We start from the raw sequence: 16,877 nt of genomic DNA, 5'->3' as shown, positions 1-16,877 counted from the left end.
GGGGTGGTTCTGTTAATTAAAGACGACATTAGGCACAGTAGAGAGGGATTACCTAAATTCAGGGAACAGGAATATAGAAGCGGTATGGGTAGAGATAAGGAATGATAAAGGCAAGGAGTCACTTGTGGGAGTGGTGTACAGCCCCCCTAACATTAAACACATGGTAGGAGGGGGTATCAGAGGAGAAATAGTGGGAACTAAATTTCTTACATCAGCACGTTCTGCAGCCAACCAGGAAGCAGGCTATACTAGACCTACTATTGAGCAATGAGATAGGATTAATAAATGACCTCACAGAATCACAGCAGAAGAGGCCCTTCGGCCCATCCAGTTTGCACCGACACCTGAGAAACATCTGACCTACCTACCTAATCCCATTTACCAGCACTTGGCCCATAGCCTTGAATGTTATGACGTGCCAAGTGCTCATCCAGGTACTTTTTAAAGGATGTGAGGCAACCTGCCTCCATCACCCTCCCAGGCAGTGCATTCCAGGCCGTCACCACCCTGTGGGTAAAAAAAGTTTTTCCTCACATCCCCCCTAAAGCTCCTGCCCCTCACCCTGAACTTATGCCCCCTTGTGAATGGCCCTTCAACTAAGGGGAATAGCTGCTCCCTATCCATCCTGTCCATGCCCCTCATAATCTTGTACACCTCGATCAGGTCACCCCTCAGTCTTCTCTGCTCCAACGAAAACAACCCAAGTCCATCCAACCTCTCTTCATAACTTAAATGTTTCATCCCAGGCAACATCCTGGTGAATCTCCTCTGCATCCCCTCTAGTGCAATCACATCCTTCCTATAATGTGGCGACCAGAACTGCACACAGTACTCCAGCTGTGGCCTCACCAAGGTTCTATACAACTCCAACATGACCTCCCTACTTTTTAATCTATGCCTCAATTGATAAAAGCAAGTGTCCCATATGCCTTTTACACCACCCCACTAACATGCCCCTCTGCCTTCAGAGATCTATGGACACACACGCCAAGGTCCCTTTGTTCCTCAGAACTTCCTAGTGTCATGCCGTTCATTGAATACTTCCTTGTCAAATTACTCCTTCCAAAGTGTATCACCTCACACCTTTCAGGGTTAAATTCCATCTGCCACTTATCTGCCCATTTGACCATCCCATCTATATCTTCCTGTAGCCCAAGACACTCAACCTCACTGTTAACCACCCGGCCAATCTTTGTGTCATCTGCAAACTTACTAATCCTACCCCTCACATAGTCATCTATGTTGTTTATATAAATGACAAATAATAGGGGACCCAGCACAGATCCCTGCGGTACGCCACTGGACACTGGCTTCCAGTCACTAAAGCATCCTTCTGTCTTCACCCTCTGTCTCCTACAACTAAGCCAATTTTGAATCCACTTTATCAAATTACCCTGTATCCCATGTGCCTTTGCCTTCTTTAAAAGTCTCCCATGTGGGACCTTGTCAAAGGCTTTGCTGAAATCCATATAAACTACATCAACTGCAGTACCCTCATCTACACGCCTCCTCAAAAAATTCAATCAAATTTGTTAGGCATGACCTCCCTCTGACAAAACCATGCTGACTATCCCTGATCAAACTTTGCCTCTCCAAGTGGAGATAGATTCTCTCCTTCAGAATTTCTCCAATAGTTTCCCTACCACTGACATGAGACGCACTGGCCTATAGTTCCCTGGCTTATCTCTACAACCCTTCTTAAATAGCCGAACCACATTAGCTGTTCACCAGTCTTCTGGCACCTCCCCCGTGGCCAGAGAGGAATTAAAAATTTGGGTCAGAGCCCCTGCGATCTCCTCCCTTGCCTCCCTCAGCAGCCTGGGACACGCATCATCCGGACCTGGAGATTTGTCCACTTTTAAGCTTGCCAGCACCTCCAATACCTTGTCACTCCCTATATCAATTTGCTTAAGAACCTCGCAGTCTCTCTCATCGAGTTCCATACCTTCATCCTCATTCTCTTGGGTGAAGACGGATGTGAAGTATTCATTCAACACTCTAGTGATGTTCTCTGGCTCCACCCATAGATTGCCTCCTTGGTCCCTTATGAGCCCTACTCTTTCCCTGGTTATCCTCTTCCCATTGATATACTTACAGAATATCTTGGGATTTTCCCTACTTTTACCAGCCAGAGCTTTCTCATATCCCCTTTTTGTTCTCCTAATTGCTTTTTTAAGCTCCACCCTGCACTGTCTGTACTGCACTAATGCCTCTGCTGATTTGCTTCCCTTGTACCCGCTAAAAGCCTCTCTTTTCCTTCTCATCGTAACTTGAATATCTCTGGTCATCCATGGTTCTCAGGCTTGTTACTCCTTCCTATCACCCTAGAGGGAACATGTTGAGCCTGTACCCTCCCCATTTCCTTTTTGAACACCCCCCACTGTTCCTCTGTAGATTTCCCCACAAGTAACTGTTCCCAGTCTACCTTGGCCAGATTCTGCCTTATTTTACTAAAATCCACTCTTCCCCAATCCAAAACATTTTTTTGCAACTTGTCGATTTCTTTGTCCATAACAAACTTAAACTGTACCATGTTGTGGTCGCTATCTCTAAAATGCTCGCCCACCATCACCTCAGCCACCTGTCTGGCTTCATTCCCCAGAATTAGGTCCAGCAATGCACCGCCCCTTGTTGGACCCTCTACATATTGACCTAAAATGTTGTCCTGTACACATTTCAAGAAATCCACTCCATCCAAGCCCTTAACACTATGTCTATCCCAATTAATGTTGCGAAAGTTGAAATCACCTAATAGAATTACCCTATTATTATTGTTTTTACACACCTCCACAAATCGTGCACATATTTGCTCCTCAAGTTCCCACTGACTATCTGGGGGTCTATAATAAACACCTAATAATGTGGTTGCCCCTTTTTTATTCCTAAGTTCTACCCACAAAGCTTCATTCGATGCCCCCTCCAAGATATCATCTCTCCTTACTGCAGTAACTGACTCCTTAACTAATAATGCAATGCCTCCTCTTTTACCCCCTCCCCTGTCTCGCCTGAAGATTCTATATCCCGGAATGTTGAGCTGTCAATCCTGCCCTTCCCTCAACCATGTCTCATTGATGGCTACTATATCACAATTCCACATGCCAATCCTCACCCTTAACTCATCAGTTTTACCTGTAATACTCCTGGCATTAAAGTAGAGGCCATCCAGCCTTGCCTTACTCCCTTGAAGCTTATTGCAGCTGTACTCCCTCTGACTTGATTGTTTTACTGTATTATGATGTTTCCCTATTCTGCTAACATTCTGTGCCCCCTCCCACTGCCGAATTAGTTTACTCCTCCCAACAGCACTAGCAAACCTGCCCGCAAGGATGTTAGTCCCGCTCTGGTTCAGATGTAGACTGTCCTGCTTGTAGAGGTCCCACCTTCCCCAGAAATGGTCCGAGTGATCCAGGAATCTAAAACTCTCACTCCTGCACCAACTCTTAAGCCACGTGTTCATCTGTGCTATTCTCCTATTTCTGAGCTCACTAGCACGTGGCACTGGGAGTAATCCAGAGATTACAACCCGAGAAGTCTTGCTTTTTAGTCAACTGCCTAACTTCCTGAATTCTTGATGCAAGACCTCATCCCTCTTTCTATCTATGTCATCGGTACCAACATGTACCACGACCTCTGCCTTATCACCCTCCCACTTCAGGATGCCCTGCAGCTATTCAGTGACATCCTGGACCCTGGCACCAGGGAGACAACATACCTCAGTGAAGGCGCCCTTAGATCACAGTGATGATTGAATTTTACATTCAGTTTGAGGGAGAGAAGAGTGGGTCTAAGACTAGTATTTTAAACTTAAATAAGGGCAGTTATGAAGGCGTGAAAGCAGAGCTAGTGAAAGTGAACTGGAAATTTAAGTTAAGAGGCAGGTCAATAGAGATGCAGTTGCATACCTTTAAGGAGATTTTTAGAATACACAGCATTTCAACGGGAAAGAAAAATTCCAAGGGGAGGACCCACCAGCCATGGTCAACTAAAAATGTTAAAGATAGTATCAAACTTAAAGAAAAAGTATATAATTGTGCAAAGATGGGCATCAGGTCAGGGACTGGACAGAATATAAAAAAAAGCAAAGAACGATTAAAAGATTGATGAGGGAGAAATTAGAATACGAGGGAAATCTAGTAAGAAATATAAAGGCAGATAGTAAGAGTTTATATAGATATTTAAAAAAAGTGTTAACAAAGTGAGCATTGGTTCAATAGAAAGCGAATCTAGGGAGTTAGTAAGAAAAATAAGGAGATGGCAGATGAATCGAACAGGTACTTTGCATCAGTCCTCACTATAGTGGATACAAGTAACATCCCAGAAATGTCTGTAAATCAGGAGTTGGAATGGAGGGAGGAACTCAAGAAAATGACCATTACCAGGGAAGTGGTACTGAGAAAATTCTGGGAGCTGGGGGTTGATATGTCCCCAGGTCCTGATCGATTTAATCCGAGGGTCTTAAAAAAAAGTGGCTAGTGAGATAGTTGATGTATTGCTTTTAATTTTCCAAAATTCACTAGATTCAGGGAAGGTTCCTTCAGATTGGAAAATAGCTAATGTAACTGCTTTATTCAAAAAGGGAGGGAGACAGAAATCAGGAAACTATAGGCCAGTTAAGCTTAACATCTGTCATAGGGAAAATGTTAGAAGCTATTGAAGACATTATAACAGGGCACTTAGATAAATTCAAGGTAATCAGGCAGAGTCAACATAGTTCTGTGAAAGGGAAATCATGTTTAACCAATTTATTGGAGTTCTCTGAAGTAGTAACAGGTGCTGTGGATAAAGGGGAACCAATGGACGTACTGTACTTAGGTTTTCAGAAGGCATTTGATAAGGTGCCTCATTAAAGGTTACTACACAAAATATGAGCTCACCATGAAGGGGATAACATACTAGCATGGATAGAGGATTGGTTAGCTTTCAGGAAATTGAGTGTAGGGATAAATGAATCATTTTCATCTGGCAAATGGAGTATAATGTGGGAAAATTTGAGGTTGCTCATTTTGGCAGCTTGAATAAAAAAAGACGCATATTATCTAAATGGTGAGAGATTGCAGAGCTCCGAGATGCAGAGGCATCTGGGCATACTAGTGCATGAATCGCAAAAGGTTAGTATGCAGGTGCAGCAAGTAATTAGCAAAGAATAGAATGTTATTGCTTATTGCGAAGAGAATTGAATACAAGAGTAGGGAAGCTATGCTTCAGTTATACAGGGCATTGGTGAGATCACATATGGAGTACTGTCTACAGTATTGGTCTCCTTATTTAAGGAAATATGTAAATGCATTGGAAGCAGTTCAGAGAAGATTTACTAGGTTAATGCCAGGAATGTTTTGTCTTATGAGGAAAGGCTAGACAAGCTAGGCTTTTATTCACTGGAGTTTAGCAGAGTAAGAGGTGACTTGACTGAAACATAAGATCCTGAGGGGACTTGACAGCATGGGTGTGGAGAGGATGTTTTCTCTTGCGGGAGAATCTAGAACCAAGGGTTCACTGTTTAAAAATAAGGGGTTGCTCATTTAAGACAGAGATGAGGGAAAATTCTCTCTCTCAGAGGGTTATGAGACTTTGGAATTCTTTTCCTCAAAAGGTGGTTGAGGCAGAATCCTTGAATATCTTTAAGGCAGAAGTAGGTAGATTCTTGATAAACAAGGGGGTGGCAGGAATGTGAAGTTGAGGTTAAAATTAGATCAGCCATGATCTTATTGAATGTCAGAGCAGGCTTGAGGGGCCGAGTGGCCTACTCCTGCTCCAAATTCGTATGGATCACCTCAGAAATAATTGTAAATCTGGAGGTGAAAGGGAGGGAGGAACTTAAAACAATTACAATCACCAGGGAAAGGGCACTAAGAAATTTATTAGAACCAAAGGCTGACAAGTCCCCAGGTCCTGATAGACTTCATCCCAGGGTCTTAAAAGAAGTGGCTGCTGAGGTAGAAGATGTATTGGTTTTACTTTTCCAAAATTCCCATGATTCTGGAAAGGTCCCATCAGATTGGAAAATAGTGAATGTAATTCTCTATTTAAGAAAGGAGGGAGACTGAAAGCAGGAAGCTACAAGCCAGTTAGCCGAACATCTGTCATAGGGAAAATACTTGAATCTATTAAGGAGGTTATTCACAGAATCACACATTGCAGAAGAGGCCCTTCGAGTCTGCACCGACACGTGAGAAGTACGTGGCAGGGCACTTTAAATGAGTCATTTTCAGTTTGGCAGGACGTGACCAGTGGAATGTCACAGAGATCAATGCTGGGGCCTCAACTATTTACAATTTATATCAAAGCCTTGGATGAAAGGACTGAATGTATGGTTACTAAATTTGATGACACAAAGGTAGATAAAAAAGTAAGTTGTGAAGAAGACAGAGAGTCTGCAAAGGGATACAGATAGGTTAACTGAGTGGTAAAAAATTTGGCAGATTGAGTAGAATGTGGGAAAATGAACTTGTCCACTTTGGAAGGAAGAATAGGAAATAGGAAAGCAGCATATTATTTAAATGGAGCGAGACTGCAGAACTCTTGAAGCACAGAGGGATCTGGGTGTGCTGGCACTTGAATCACAAACGTTAGCATGCAGGTACAGCAAGTGATCAGTAAGGCAAATATTGTTTATTGCAAGGGGGATGGAGTATAAAGGTAGGGAAGTTCTGCTACAGACGTACAGGGCATTGGCGAGACCACGTCTGGAGTACAGTTTTGGTCTCCTTATTTAAGAAAGGATATAATTGCATTAGAAACAGTGCAGAGAAGGTTCACTTGATTGATAGCTGTTTCCTCCATTTAATAAAAAATCACAAGCAGTAAAATGATCAATTTCTTGGGGAAAAAATTCAATGTTCCTTGACCCATTAATCATTTTCATAACATGTACAGTTGTATACAATGGCAAACTGAAAAAACAAAATAAATATGGCAGTAAAATGCACATTGAAAGACAAGTATCAATATTTTTATAAAGTCATTTATTTAATAAATAACTCAAGTAAAGTGTACGGAAATAGTGAAAACATTGTTAAAATAAAAGGCACTTTAAATCAAGAACGTGATGGGAATGAAATAGGTCACAAATTAATCCAAATTAATGCGAACAGCTGTATTTACTATGTACTCAAGTTACCATTTGCTTGCACCTTATTAGTACTAATAGCTACTAAACATAAGGGACTTTTGAGTTTTTGGACAGATCTAAGAGAACCTGCTTAGAAATGGAAGTGATGGCCATGTGTGCTGATAATAAAAATTGAAGACTAGTGGTTGCGGAAAAATACTTACATTAAAACGTCTGAAAAATTACATACCAACAAAGGCTTGCATCTAATTTCAAAAACTAACAGTTTGATCTGTCATGATTTGGCAAAGCCATTTACAATTTTAAATAAAGTTGTCCACATTTGGCAGCGTAGTGTATGTATAATGCCAAATATATTTCTGCTACATGTTTAACACAACAGCTTAATGCTTCAAAAATAAACAGCATGTATTTTTGCTGAATTGCCCTAATCGAAAGGGTGCTCGACTGCGAAGAGAATGTGGATGTGGGTTTTATAAGTTGCAATATAATAGCAAGGCAAATGCGCAGTTTCTAGTGATTACCGAAAAATAGAGATATTCATTTCGGACTTCTACAGAAATCTCACAAATGGTGTGTAAATGACTGTAGAAATTAATCCAAATCATTCCCTTTGGCACATTGAGGGCGCTTCTTTTGCCATTTTAAATGTTTTGCCTGGTTTAAAATACTTTGGAGACAATTTACATAGGAACTTTGGAAAGCCAAAATCCTGGAAAAAAAAATATTAAAAAATTAAAACAAAGCTGCATAATCATTGAAACAATCATATTCCATTTTATAGCTGGCCTTCCCACCTTCTTCAAATTAAAACATTTTAAAAAAGCAGCCAATCTTTCTTTACACGTAATGTACACATTTCAAAATCTGCATAGAAAAACTTATATTATGGGTTAGTAAATCACTGCAATGTGATCTAAAGCTATTTTGTGACTACAAAAAAAACAAAAACCCCATTATCCATAGTTTTAATAAAATAAAAAGGAACCCTCACAAAAAATGCACAAAATCCATCATTTTCCCTCATATTTTGGGTTGACAATAGTCGTTACAGCACTCTTGTAGATTGGATTTTCACCCTGGGGAGGAAAAAAAAAGTGTAAAATTAATATTGGATTTAGAAATGGAACAAAACAAGCTAAAAGTGGCAAGTGCTTAATTTCACTCAAGATTTACCCATATATTTAATGTTCCATTTAGTTTTTGATGGAAGAGCCTTAGCGTATAATTACTTTACCAGATAAACCAGTGATGACATTGTATTTTCACCATTTTGTAGTGAATCTTGTAGAGGAATGCTCATCAATTTACATATGCAAATACATTACACAGTTATCTTCCAGACACAAAATCCTTACTGGTTTTGCAAAGGCAAGACTTGGATGTTTAAATTAATGAAGTTAAAATATAGTTTATGGAAGCACTAATACCATTCATTCCCTCACAGCTCCCTACATTCATTGCTTGAGCCTATGGCATGTTGTAGCCATCTCAGAACCAATCAAACCAGAGTGGAAGCAAGTCATTCTCAGTCCCGAGGGACTGCCTAAGATGGGAGATTGCCACTTTAACATTTTCCCTTTAACATTGCTCCCTTGTTTCATTTGGATTCTGGTGAGATTGGCATCGGTGAGCTAACTCCCTGCATTTGTACTACACCTAAGGCTTATTGAGAGAGGAGAAAAAACGATTTTACTGTAGAAGGATGAAAGAATTAACTGAAATATCAATCTCCCAGAATCTGAACCAAAGAAATGCCAGCATAAAAGCTGTCTAGACCTACAGATGTGTGGGAGATTTGGTTGGGAGAAGGCTCAAATTCTAATAACTGAAAAACTAGCAAAGTAGTATAATCTTTTTGGGGGAAAAAAGGTTTCTTCAAGCACCCACACGACAACGTATACTGCTTCTTGTATATTGCTGAGAATTTTAAGTTGAAGGTCACAAATTTCACAGCAATGTACGAACAGGAATTGGCCATTCAGCCGATTAAGTCTGTTTTCGGTGCAGCAGCCAGAATTAATCTCAATTTCCTGCCTTTTCTCCACATACTTTAAAAGGTCCTTACTACCCAAGGGCCTACCTCAAATGCCTTTCTATCTAAAGTCATCTGGGGCAATGAATTCCTTTTATAAGCCTTTGCATGAAGATGTTTTCATGGAATAATTTATTTAGCTCAAAGTCTGAGATTAAGTCATTTTGTTCTAGATTGTCCCAGAAGCGGAAATTGTTCTTCATTATCCTATGTCCTTTATTATTGTTTGTTTTTTTCACTTTATCATGGGATGTGGACGTCGCTAGCAAAACCATCCCTAAATGCCCTGGAGGTGAGGATGTGCCACCTTCTTGATCTGTTGCAGTCCACCTGGTACCTGTAGCAGTTTGGTACAACTGAGTGGCTTGCTAGGCCATTCCAGAGGGCTGTTAAAAGTCAACCACATTGCTGTGAGGAGTCAGGCACATGCCAAACCAGGTATGGATGGCAAATTTCCTTCCCTAAATGACATTAGTAAACCAGATGGGTTTTTAGATAATTGATGATAGTTTCATGGCACCATTACTGAGGCTAGTTCTCAATTCCTTTTTTTAAATTAATTGTATTTTAATTCTACCTACTGCCATGGGATTTAGGATTTGACCCGTGTCCCCAGAACATTAGTCTGGGCCTCTGGTGACATTACCACTCTGCCACCATCTCCACATGGAATGGGAGTATATACATATAGGGAATAATATTATTGCAGAATTAGGGGGAAAGAGCAGCTCTTATAAAGGGATATAATGGACTGTGCCGTTATTATTGCCTCTCAACTTCATCTCCGTGGAATATTATGACTGAAATCACCGGTATCACCCAGTGAATTGCTCCTGGCCCTTCTTCAAGAAAACTATTTCCTTTCTACAGTTGGATGTCCAAACACTACAAAGCTATTTGAATTTCAGATTTTTAAAGTAAACCAAGGTAGTTTGGTGAGAAGGAATCATGATTCAATTTCTTCAATTCCCTTAAAAATTTCAGACCCCAGAAATCAGACAAAGTTACATATTTATATAATTGGGAACAGACATGAGCACTATTCTCAATTACATGGATGTCATATATACTCTCATTTAGAGCAGACTGATTGGTATAGCTTTGACTGCATATTTTTTGGAATGGTAGTATCACATACTGGTACTCTGGGGATATCAGACACACCAATTCCACTCATAGGCGATGCCTGCAGGACCACAATTTAAGCAGGAATAATATTGTTTCAGAATGGCTCAAATTTGAGAATGAAATTCTTTTGTTGGTCAACTGCCACCCCCTCACCATCACCTCCCATCTCTCCCACCAGTGACAGCAGACAGTTATTATTATGTGGCTTCCAGCAGTGAGACTTGCTAGGCTGAGGAGAAAAAATCTTGGCAACTTAGCCATTAACTCTCAGCAATAACTGAATATTGTTCACATCCATGTCAGATAATTTAGATTCAAAACAGATTTCCAGAGATACAAATTATGCTCTCTTGAAGCAATCCAATTTTGAAAAGTAACATTTAAAAACCAAAATATATATACACACACACACGCACACACAGGATACACATTTTGAAACAAAATTAGATACACACTTTGATTATTTCATACAACTGAATCAACTTTAATTCACAACACAACAATAAGTTAGCTTGCTATGCAAATTCCTACATTCTAAAAGCACGCTCGAGCCTTGAATGAAATGCAGGATCTCAACATCCCAGATTCATAAAGTATCAAGAGATATGATAGTTAGTACAGCAAGCTTGTGCTGATAATATATGCTATCAGCTTGCATTTATAAAGTACCATCAACATAAGAGAATAATTTCAAAGCATCTAAAAGAGGAATGATTAAAAAAGTGAATGCCCAGCCAAAGGAGGTGGGTGGTATTAAGAGGTCAAAAGCTTGGTCAGAGAAATGTTTTTTTAAGGAGAATCAAAAGAAAACAACAGTAAAGAGCTGTATGGTGGAAATGCTAAAGCATTGGCCCAAGTTGTTAGATGCACAGCAACCAAATGTAGGGTGAGGGACAAGGTGAGAGGAGGCACAGAGTCAGGAATAGAGTGTTCAAGGTGGGGATGTGAGGTTAGAGGTAGGGAAAGGAGAGGCCATGAAGAGACTTAAACAGGTATATGTAAATTTTAAAAATCAGAGATGTTGGAGACTAGAATCCAACATACATCAGTGAGTATGGGGTAATGGGCAAGAAGGGCCTTGTTCAGGATTGGAGATGACCAGTGACTACACTTCATAAGTACTTCATTTGCTGCAAGACATTTTGTGATGTCCAGGTCAGAAAAGGCACTATATAAATGCAAATATTTCTTCAACAGAGCTTTGAATGTGCTGGAGCTTGTGGGGGATGCAAGATCAGCCAGGGAAGCATGAGGACAATCAAGTGAGAAAGTGACAAGAGCATGTATGAAGGTTTCAGAGGCAGATGGACTGAGGTAGAGGTAAGGGTTGAAGTTGGCAATCTTTGTAATAGGGAAGATATGGAGCTGGAAACGCTATTTAGGGTTCAACAGAATGCTGAGCCTGCAAACTGTCTGGATCAGCTAACAACAGTGGCTGGTAAAGCGAATGGAGCTGTTGAAGTTTTGGAGTTGAGGTTCAGGATGAAGACATGGGGCAGGATTTTGAGATCGTCGGGTGGGCACAGTGGGAGGTCCCAGGAGTGGCTGGAAAACGGTCGGCCATCCGCGATTTCACTCCGGCGGGCCAATTAAGGACCGCCCACTGTGAAACGCAGCTCCACACTGGCTGGGAAGGGCCGAGTGGGGATGGAGGCCTGTTGGGCGCTGGGTCCAAAGGCGACCCAGCGGCTGGTTTAAAAGCAGCCCAGGCAGTCCTGGAAGGCCTCTGTGTTCCCAAACCGAAGTTATGGAGTGGAGTGCGACTGGACACAGCAGATGGGAGGGCAGATCGGGTGGTCACTCAGCCCCCTGCTTTTTTGATGAATGCCTTGCTGTCTTCCTGGAGGGGTGGCTGCCAGCAGCCATGATGTGCTGCAGGACACATGGGGGCAGAACCGGAAGCGTTTCAATGACCTGCTGCGCTCAGGAAGGGTGAGTATCATGTTGGCATGGGTCAGTGTGCAGAAGTGTTAAGGTATGACTGTCCAACCGTGGACCTCAGGGGTGCTAGAGCCTGGGTGCCAAATGTCAATGACGCCAGAGCTGGCCAAGGGGGTGAGCCCTGGCTGCTTGAACTGAGTGCCTTGTGGCTCGAGGGCCATGACTCGGATATGCCCTGTTCCTCCGCTGGGGTTGTCCAGGCTGCAGTGGCACTGCAGGTAGATAGTGGAGTAATCAATGCTCCTCTGTTCTTTCAGGATAAGAGAAGCCATAGCTAGGAAGAGAGGGCACGTAATGGCGGAGGGCAGCCCAACCTCCTGCTGTTCAGCTGGCTCGAGCAAGTCGCCCTGGAGCTTGAGAGCCGGCATGCTCCCCATGCAACCGGGTGTGGAGAGACAGGAGTGTCAGACCAAGGTGCAACCATTCTAGTATAGTGTCTTCATTGATGGGAGCCTCAAACCTGGAGTCCCCATTGATCATTGGAAGATGATGGCACCATGATGCAGATCTCCATTGTCTCACCGTGACAGTGTGATGATCTTAACTAATGACATGTTCTTGTTCCCCCTTTTAGGTTCACGAGCAGGTGTTCGCTCTGCAGACCCCGAAGGGCCACCCCTGACTCCGGAGGACCACCAAGCTTCTGTTGCACCTGTGTCATACCCACTCTTTGAAGCAGGAACCAGTGCAGATACCAGTATCTCGGTGGGCATTAGTTCTGCGGCTAGTATCTCAGTGCATATTGGTGAGGGCACTTCATACTTGCTTGAGTTGCAGGTGGAGGCAGTGTGTGTCCAGGGCGTCGGCAGTCAGAGGACTGCTGGGAACCAGGGTGATGCTCAGTCGAAGGCTAATGATAAGCTTCTGGAGCTGTCCATTTGGTGGTAGATGCTGGATGTCCAGCGAGATGTGTGGGAGGGTCTGGCGGAGATCCATGAGGGTATGTGTGCCATAGTCTCCAGCGGTGCACGAGCACAGTGATGACCCTCATGGCCGAGCGCACACTCTTCCATTGAAAGAGTGACAACTCTCATGGAGAGGCAGCTCCAGATGCAGAATGAGGGAATGAGAGACAGGTTTTTCATTTACAAGGGGGTCAAGGGTTATGAGGAGCAGGCAGGAAAGTGGAGTTAAGGCCAGAATCAGATCAGCCATGATATTATTGAATGGCAGTGCAGGCCTGATGGGCCGAATGACGTAGTACAGTTCCTATTTCTTATGTTGTGTTCGCGAAGGCAGAGGTTGGGGGTGTTTTCTGAAAATGAGCTGGTGACATTGGAATCAAATGGAAGGAGACTATACTGGGGAGAGGGAACTATTTACAGTGTTAACAATCATGAATACAATGAGGACATGGTGGAAGGTCAAAGAGAAAAAAAAAAGAGAGAAAGGGGTTCAGGAGATGGTTCTATGGGAACTTTAATTTAAACCAAGGAAAGAAATTAGCACTGGAGGTAGCTGAACAGATGGTCTTTATCTTGGGAGCAAAGAAGTCCAAGAGCTCTATTCACATGTTAGAGATGAGGATGGAGGAGGCTCAGTTTAAGGAGAATGCTGGTAATGAAAAGAGTCTTCTCTTAATCTTACGATCTACAACTGAAAGCACACATGTCCTGTAATCAGTCTTTCCTGGAAAAGGATAGGGTTAAAATCATCACTATTATCCTTTTGTCTCCAGCAGCAAGTCCTCATTTATTGGGTGGAGAGAGGAAGTGGGAGGACAGGCTTGGACAGTTACAAGTAATGAGATTTTTGTAAAGGCATGATTAGGATCTTGTGCATTGAAAGACTATAAGCATTTTTCAGTATAGTGGATGCAAACAGACCTATTTAAGTGCCAGTGGAATCCTTAAAAAAGTTAAAAATTACATGATTCCACAATCTTATAGAATTCCAAACTGCTGCATAGATTAATTAAAATGAAAAATAAAATTTGCAATTCATGATTGAAAGTTATTTTTATTTAGCTTTTGCGGTTAATCAGTAATCACCTCCCTCTCCCATTACTTAGTTCACCAAAAAGGAAGAAGAACAGTAATAGCATGGGAACACCATCATGTCCGGGTCTCACAACATCCAGACCATGGCATATTGCCATTCTTTCATCACCACTGGGTCCATATCCTAGAATTATCGAACACCATTGTGGGAGCACCTGCCACTGCAGCAACCTAAGGTGGCCCATGGCTTTCTCAGGGCAACTAGGTATACGTAATACATGGGGCCTTTATTGCACCACATAATGAGAATTAATATTAAAAATTAGGCACAGGCATGCTGAAAGCTTGCCATCCCACTCACAAACTGCTCATTTTCAAATACTATGCCAATACCAAGGTTCATACTACTGTAAAATCTGGTGAGCAAGTTGCACCTTTAAACAGGATAAAAGTCAAAACCAAGAGCTCGCACTTTGAAGGAATTAAAAATCTCCTTTCCCACTCTTTGTTCAGTTTTGGTAAGTCTAAGTCCCGTGTCTCTGTGGTACAGCACACTCCTCAGTCCACCAATATTGTACTCAGGTGGCTGCTTGGAAAGCAATAACCTGTTGAGGGTACACTGTCCAATTCTTTTTCCATATGTCATCTCCCTTTATCAGGGAGATATCCAGAATGACCTAGACCCTGATCTCAAGCAGGGGCTCAAACAAGCCTTCCTACTCACTATAGCAAAAAAAGGGTTATACTCAACAAAGCACATTACACTGCATTCTAATTTTACTGTTATATGTCCCAGATATTAAAATAGAATCAGTGGATTTTGGATGGTGTACATGTCTGGCCTTTTATTCTAGAATGGGTTTAAGTTATTGGAGATATCCTATGAGGTTGGCCACTCCTGTATTTATCACGCATCCTGGTAAACAATATACTGTAAGTAAATTATAAAATTCCAAAAAGATATCACCAAAAGGGATAAATATTAAAATAGCTTGAGCTATGAATTTTTGTTTAAAAATCATACAAGTGCTCACAGTTAGTAACAGACACAGCCCATGCTCTTTGGCACACAAGGATCTCTAATGAAAACTCGCCATTTCCAACAAGATAAAAATGAAGGAAGCATGTTTTTAAAGGGTACATCTGCTCCTATATTGGGTATACATTAGGGTGAAACTTGCTTAAATTTCACTACTTTGCTGATCAATGCATTTGATTCTTGTGTGCATAACTGATGCTATTTGAAACTGTCAAATGCCTCCACTTGCACAGCACAAAATGAAAATACTAAGTACAGTAAATTATGTTATTTTCCCTTGTAAAGGTTTGAGGTGCTTAAAGGGCAAGTCTTCAGTTACCTCAACTTGTTAAATAGGCACAAGCAGAAAAGCAAAAGATAAGAAAAACATGCAAGAAGAGAAGATAATACAAACAGATTTAGAGAGAAGCAACTTTACGCCCATAATTTGGATTCTTGAATTTGTTTATAGGACTCTTGTAAATAGGATTTTCTTGCTACAGAGAGAAGAAATATAAACAAGAAGAATTAACAAAAATTCAAAGAATAATTAGTATAGATCTGAACTTGTACCTTTTGCCAGTATCTACAAGCTGAAATTTTAAACTGATCCCATTGATAATTGGAGCATATGAAATGTTTCAGTGAAGCAAACCATGAGCCTTTGAAGACACAAAGTGCACTGGCTGCTTCAAAGTTACTTAAAAAGCCGGATCAGTGCTGTGGTGTTAGCATCTGTGCTCACTTGTTTTGGTCTGGGTGGAATACAGATAAGAATGGAGAGGAGATTCATGATGGCAAGAGTGATTGAGTGTCTTAAGGCAGCTTTGAAGAGACAGGTTTACTAAGCTTAGATGATGGTTTCAGTAATTTATTTACACTAATGGAGCTTATATGTACCTGTACATACAAATACTTGTTTGCTCTATCTGATGGTCAACCTTTTGCACCAATTGTGAATTATGTGCTTTAAAATAAGACTTAAAAAATTCAGGAACTTATTTCCTCAGAACTTCAGTAAATGTTCATTTATAATAGTGGCAAGTTAGATTAGCAAACTATAACTCAGACAGGAATGACCTCATTGCTCATTTACTTCCTAAGTCTGCCAAATATTTGATAATCATGGAGAGGAAATTCAGCACAACATGGTCAATACTACCTATTGAAACATTTGAACTATAATGGGATCATAAAGCGTGAAGTCGACTTTGGTGCTTCCAATCAAACAGGCAGTTACTCCACCTTCTTCCTGCTGAATTCAGCATTTTGAGACACAGGAAAAAGGGAGGGGAAAGGAAGGGCAGGGTTCACTTGTAAAATGTCCCACTGAAGACTCATCTGAAGTATTTGATTGGTGCTCTGTTTTGGATAATCTATTCCATTACTATTTTACTTGGACCTCCGCAAACTTCAAGTCATTCAGAAAGACTGAAGTTTGACAAGCTAAATTTATCTCCAATGCGGTTCTGTACTTGGTGTAGAGGGTTACTTGTGTAAATGAGTCACCAATTTAAGCTGTTAAGCAAACTCATCTCTTTTACCGATTGAATGGACTTTACTGTACAGAGTTGTATAACACTAAGAATATATTTTCATACCAATGTCATTCTAGACACAGTCTTTTGGGACAAAAACAGAATTACCTGGAAAAACTCAGCAGGTCTGGCAGCATCGGCGGAGAAGAAAAGAGTCGACGTTTCGAGTCCACATGACCCTTCAACAGAACTGAGTATAGTTAGGAGA

The 16,877-nt window shown here is 41.4% G+C and overlaps 1 protein-coding gene across 2 annotated transcripts in view; it reads right to left on the bottom strand.

Annotated features, from left to right (window-relative positions):
- Window positions 1-6,945: 6,945 nt before the first annotated feature.
- The window catches only part of LOC144677585 (integrin beta-1-like), a 116,767-nt gene continuing 106,835 nt past the window's right edge, over window positions 6,946-16,877 (bottom strand). For both annotated transcript variants that reach the window (XM_078537640.1, XM_078537634.1), the window contains exon 16: window positions 6,946-8,148. In XM_078537640.1, coding sequence (XP_078393766.1) covers window positions 8,083-8,148 — 66 coding nt within the window. In that variant the 3' untranslated portion in view covers window positions 6,946-8,082. The remainder of the gene's footprint in view (window positions 8,149-16,877) is intronic.

The sequence above is a fragment of the Cetorhinus maximus genome, chromosome 3, assembly GCF_964194155.1.
Source record: "Cetorhinus maximus chromosome 3, sCetMax3.hap1.1, whole genome shotgun sequence".
NCBI lineage: Eukaryota > Metazoa > Chordata > Chondrichthyes > Lamniformes > Cetorhinidae > Cetorhinus > Cetorhinus maximus.
The sequence above is the reverse complement of the archived record's forward strand: the minus strand, read 5'-3'. Positions and strand labels throughout refer to the sequence as shown.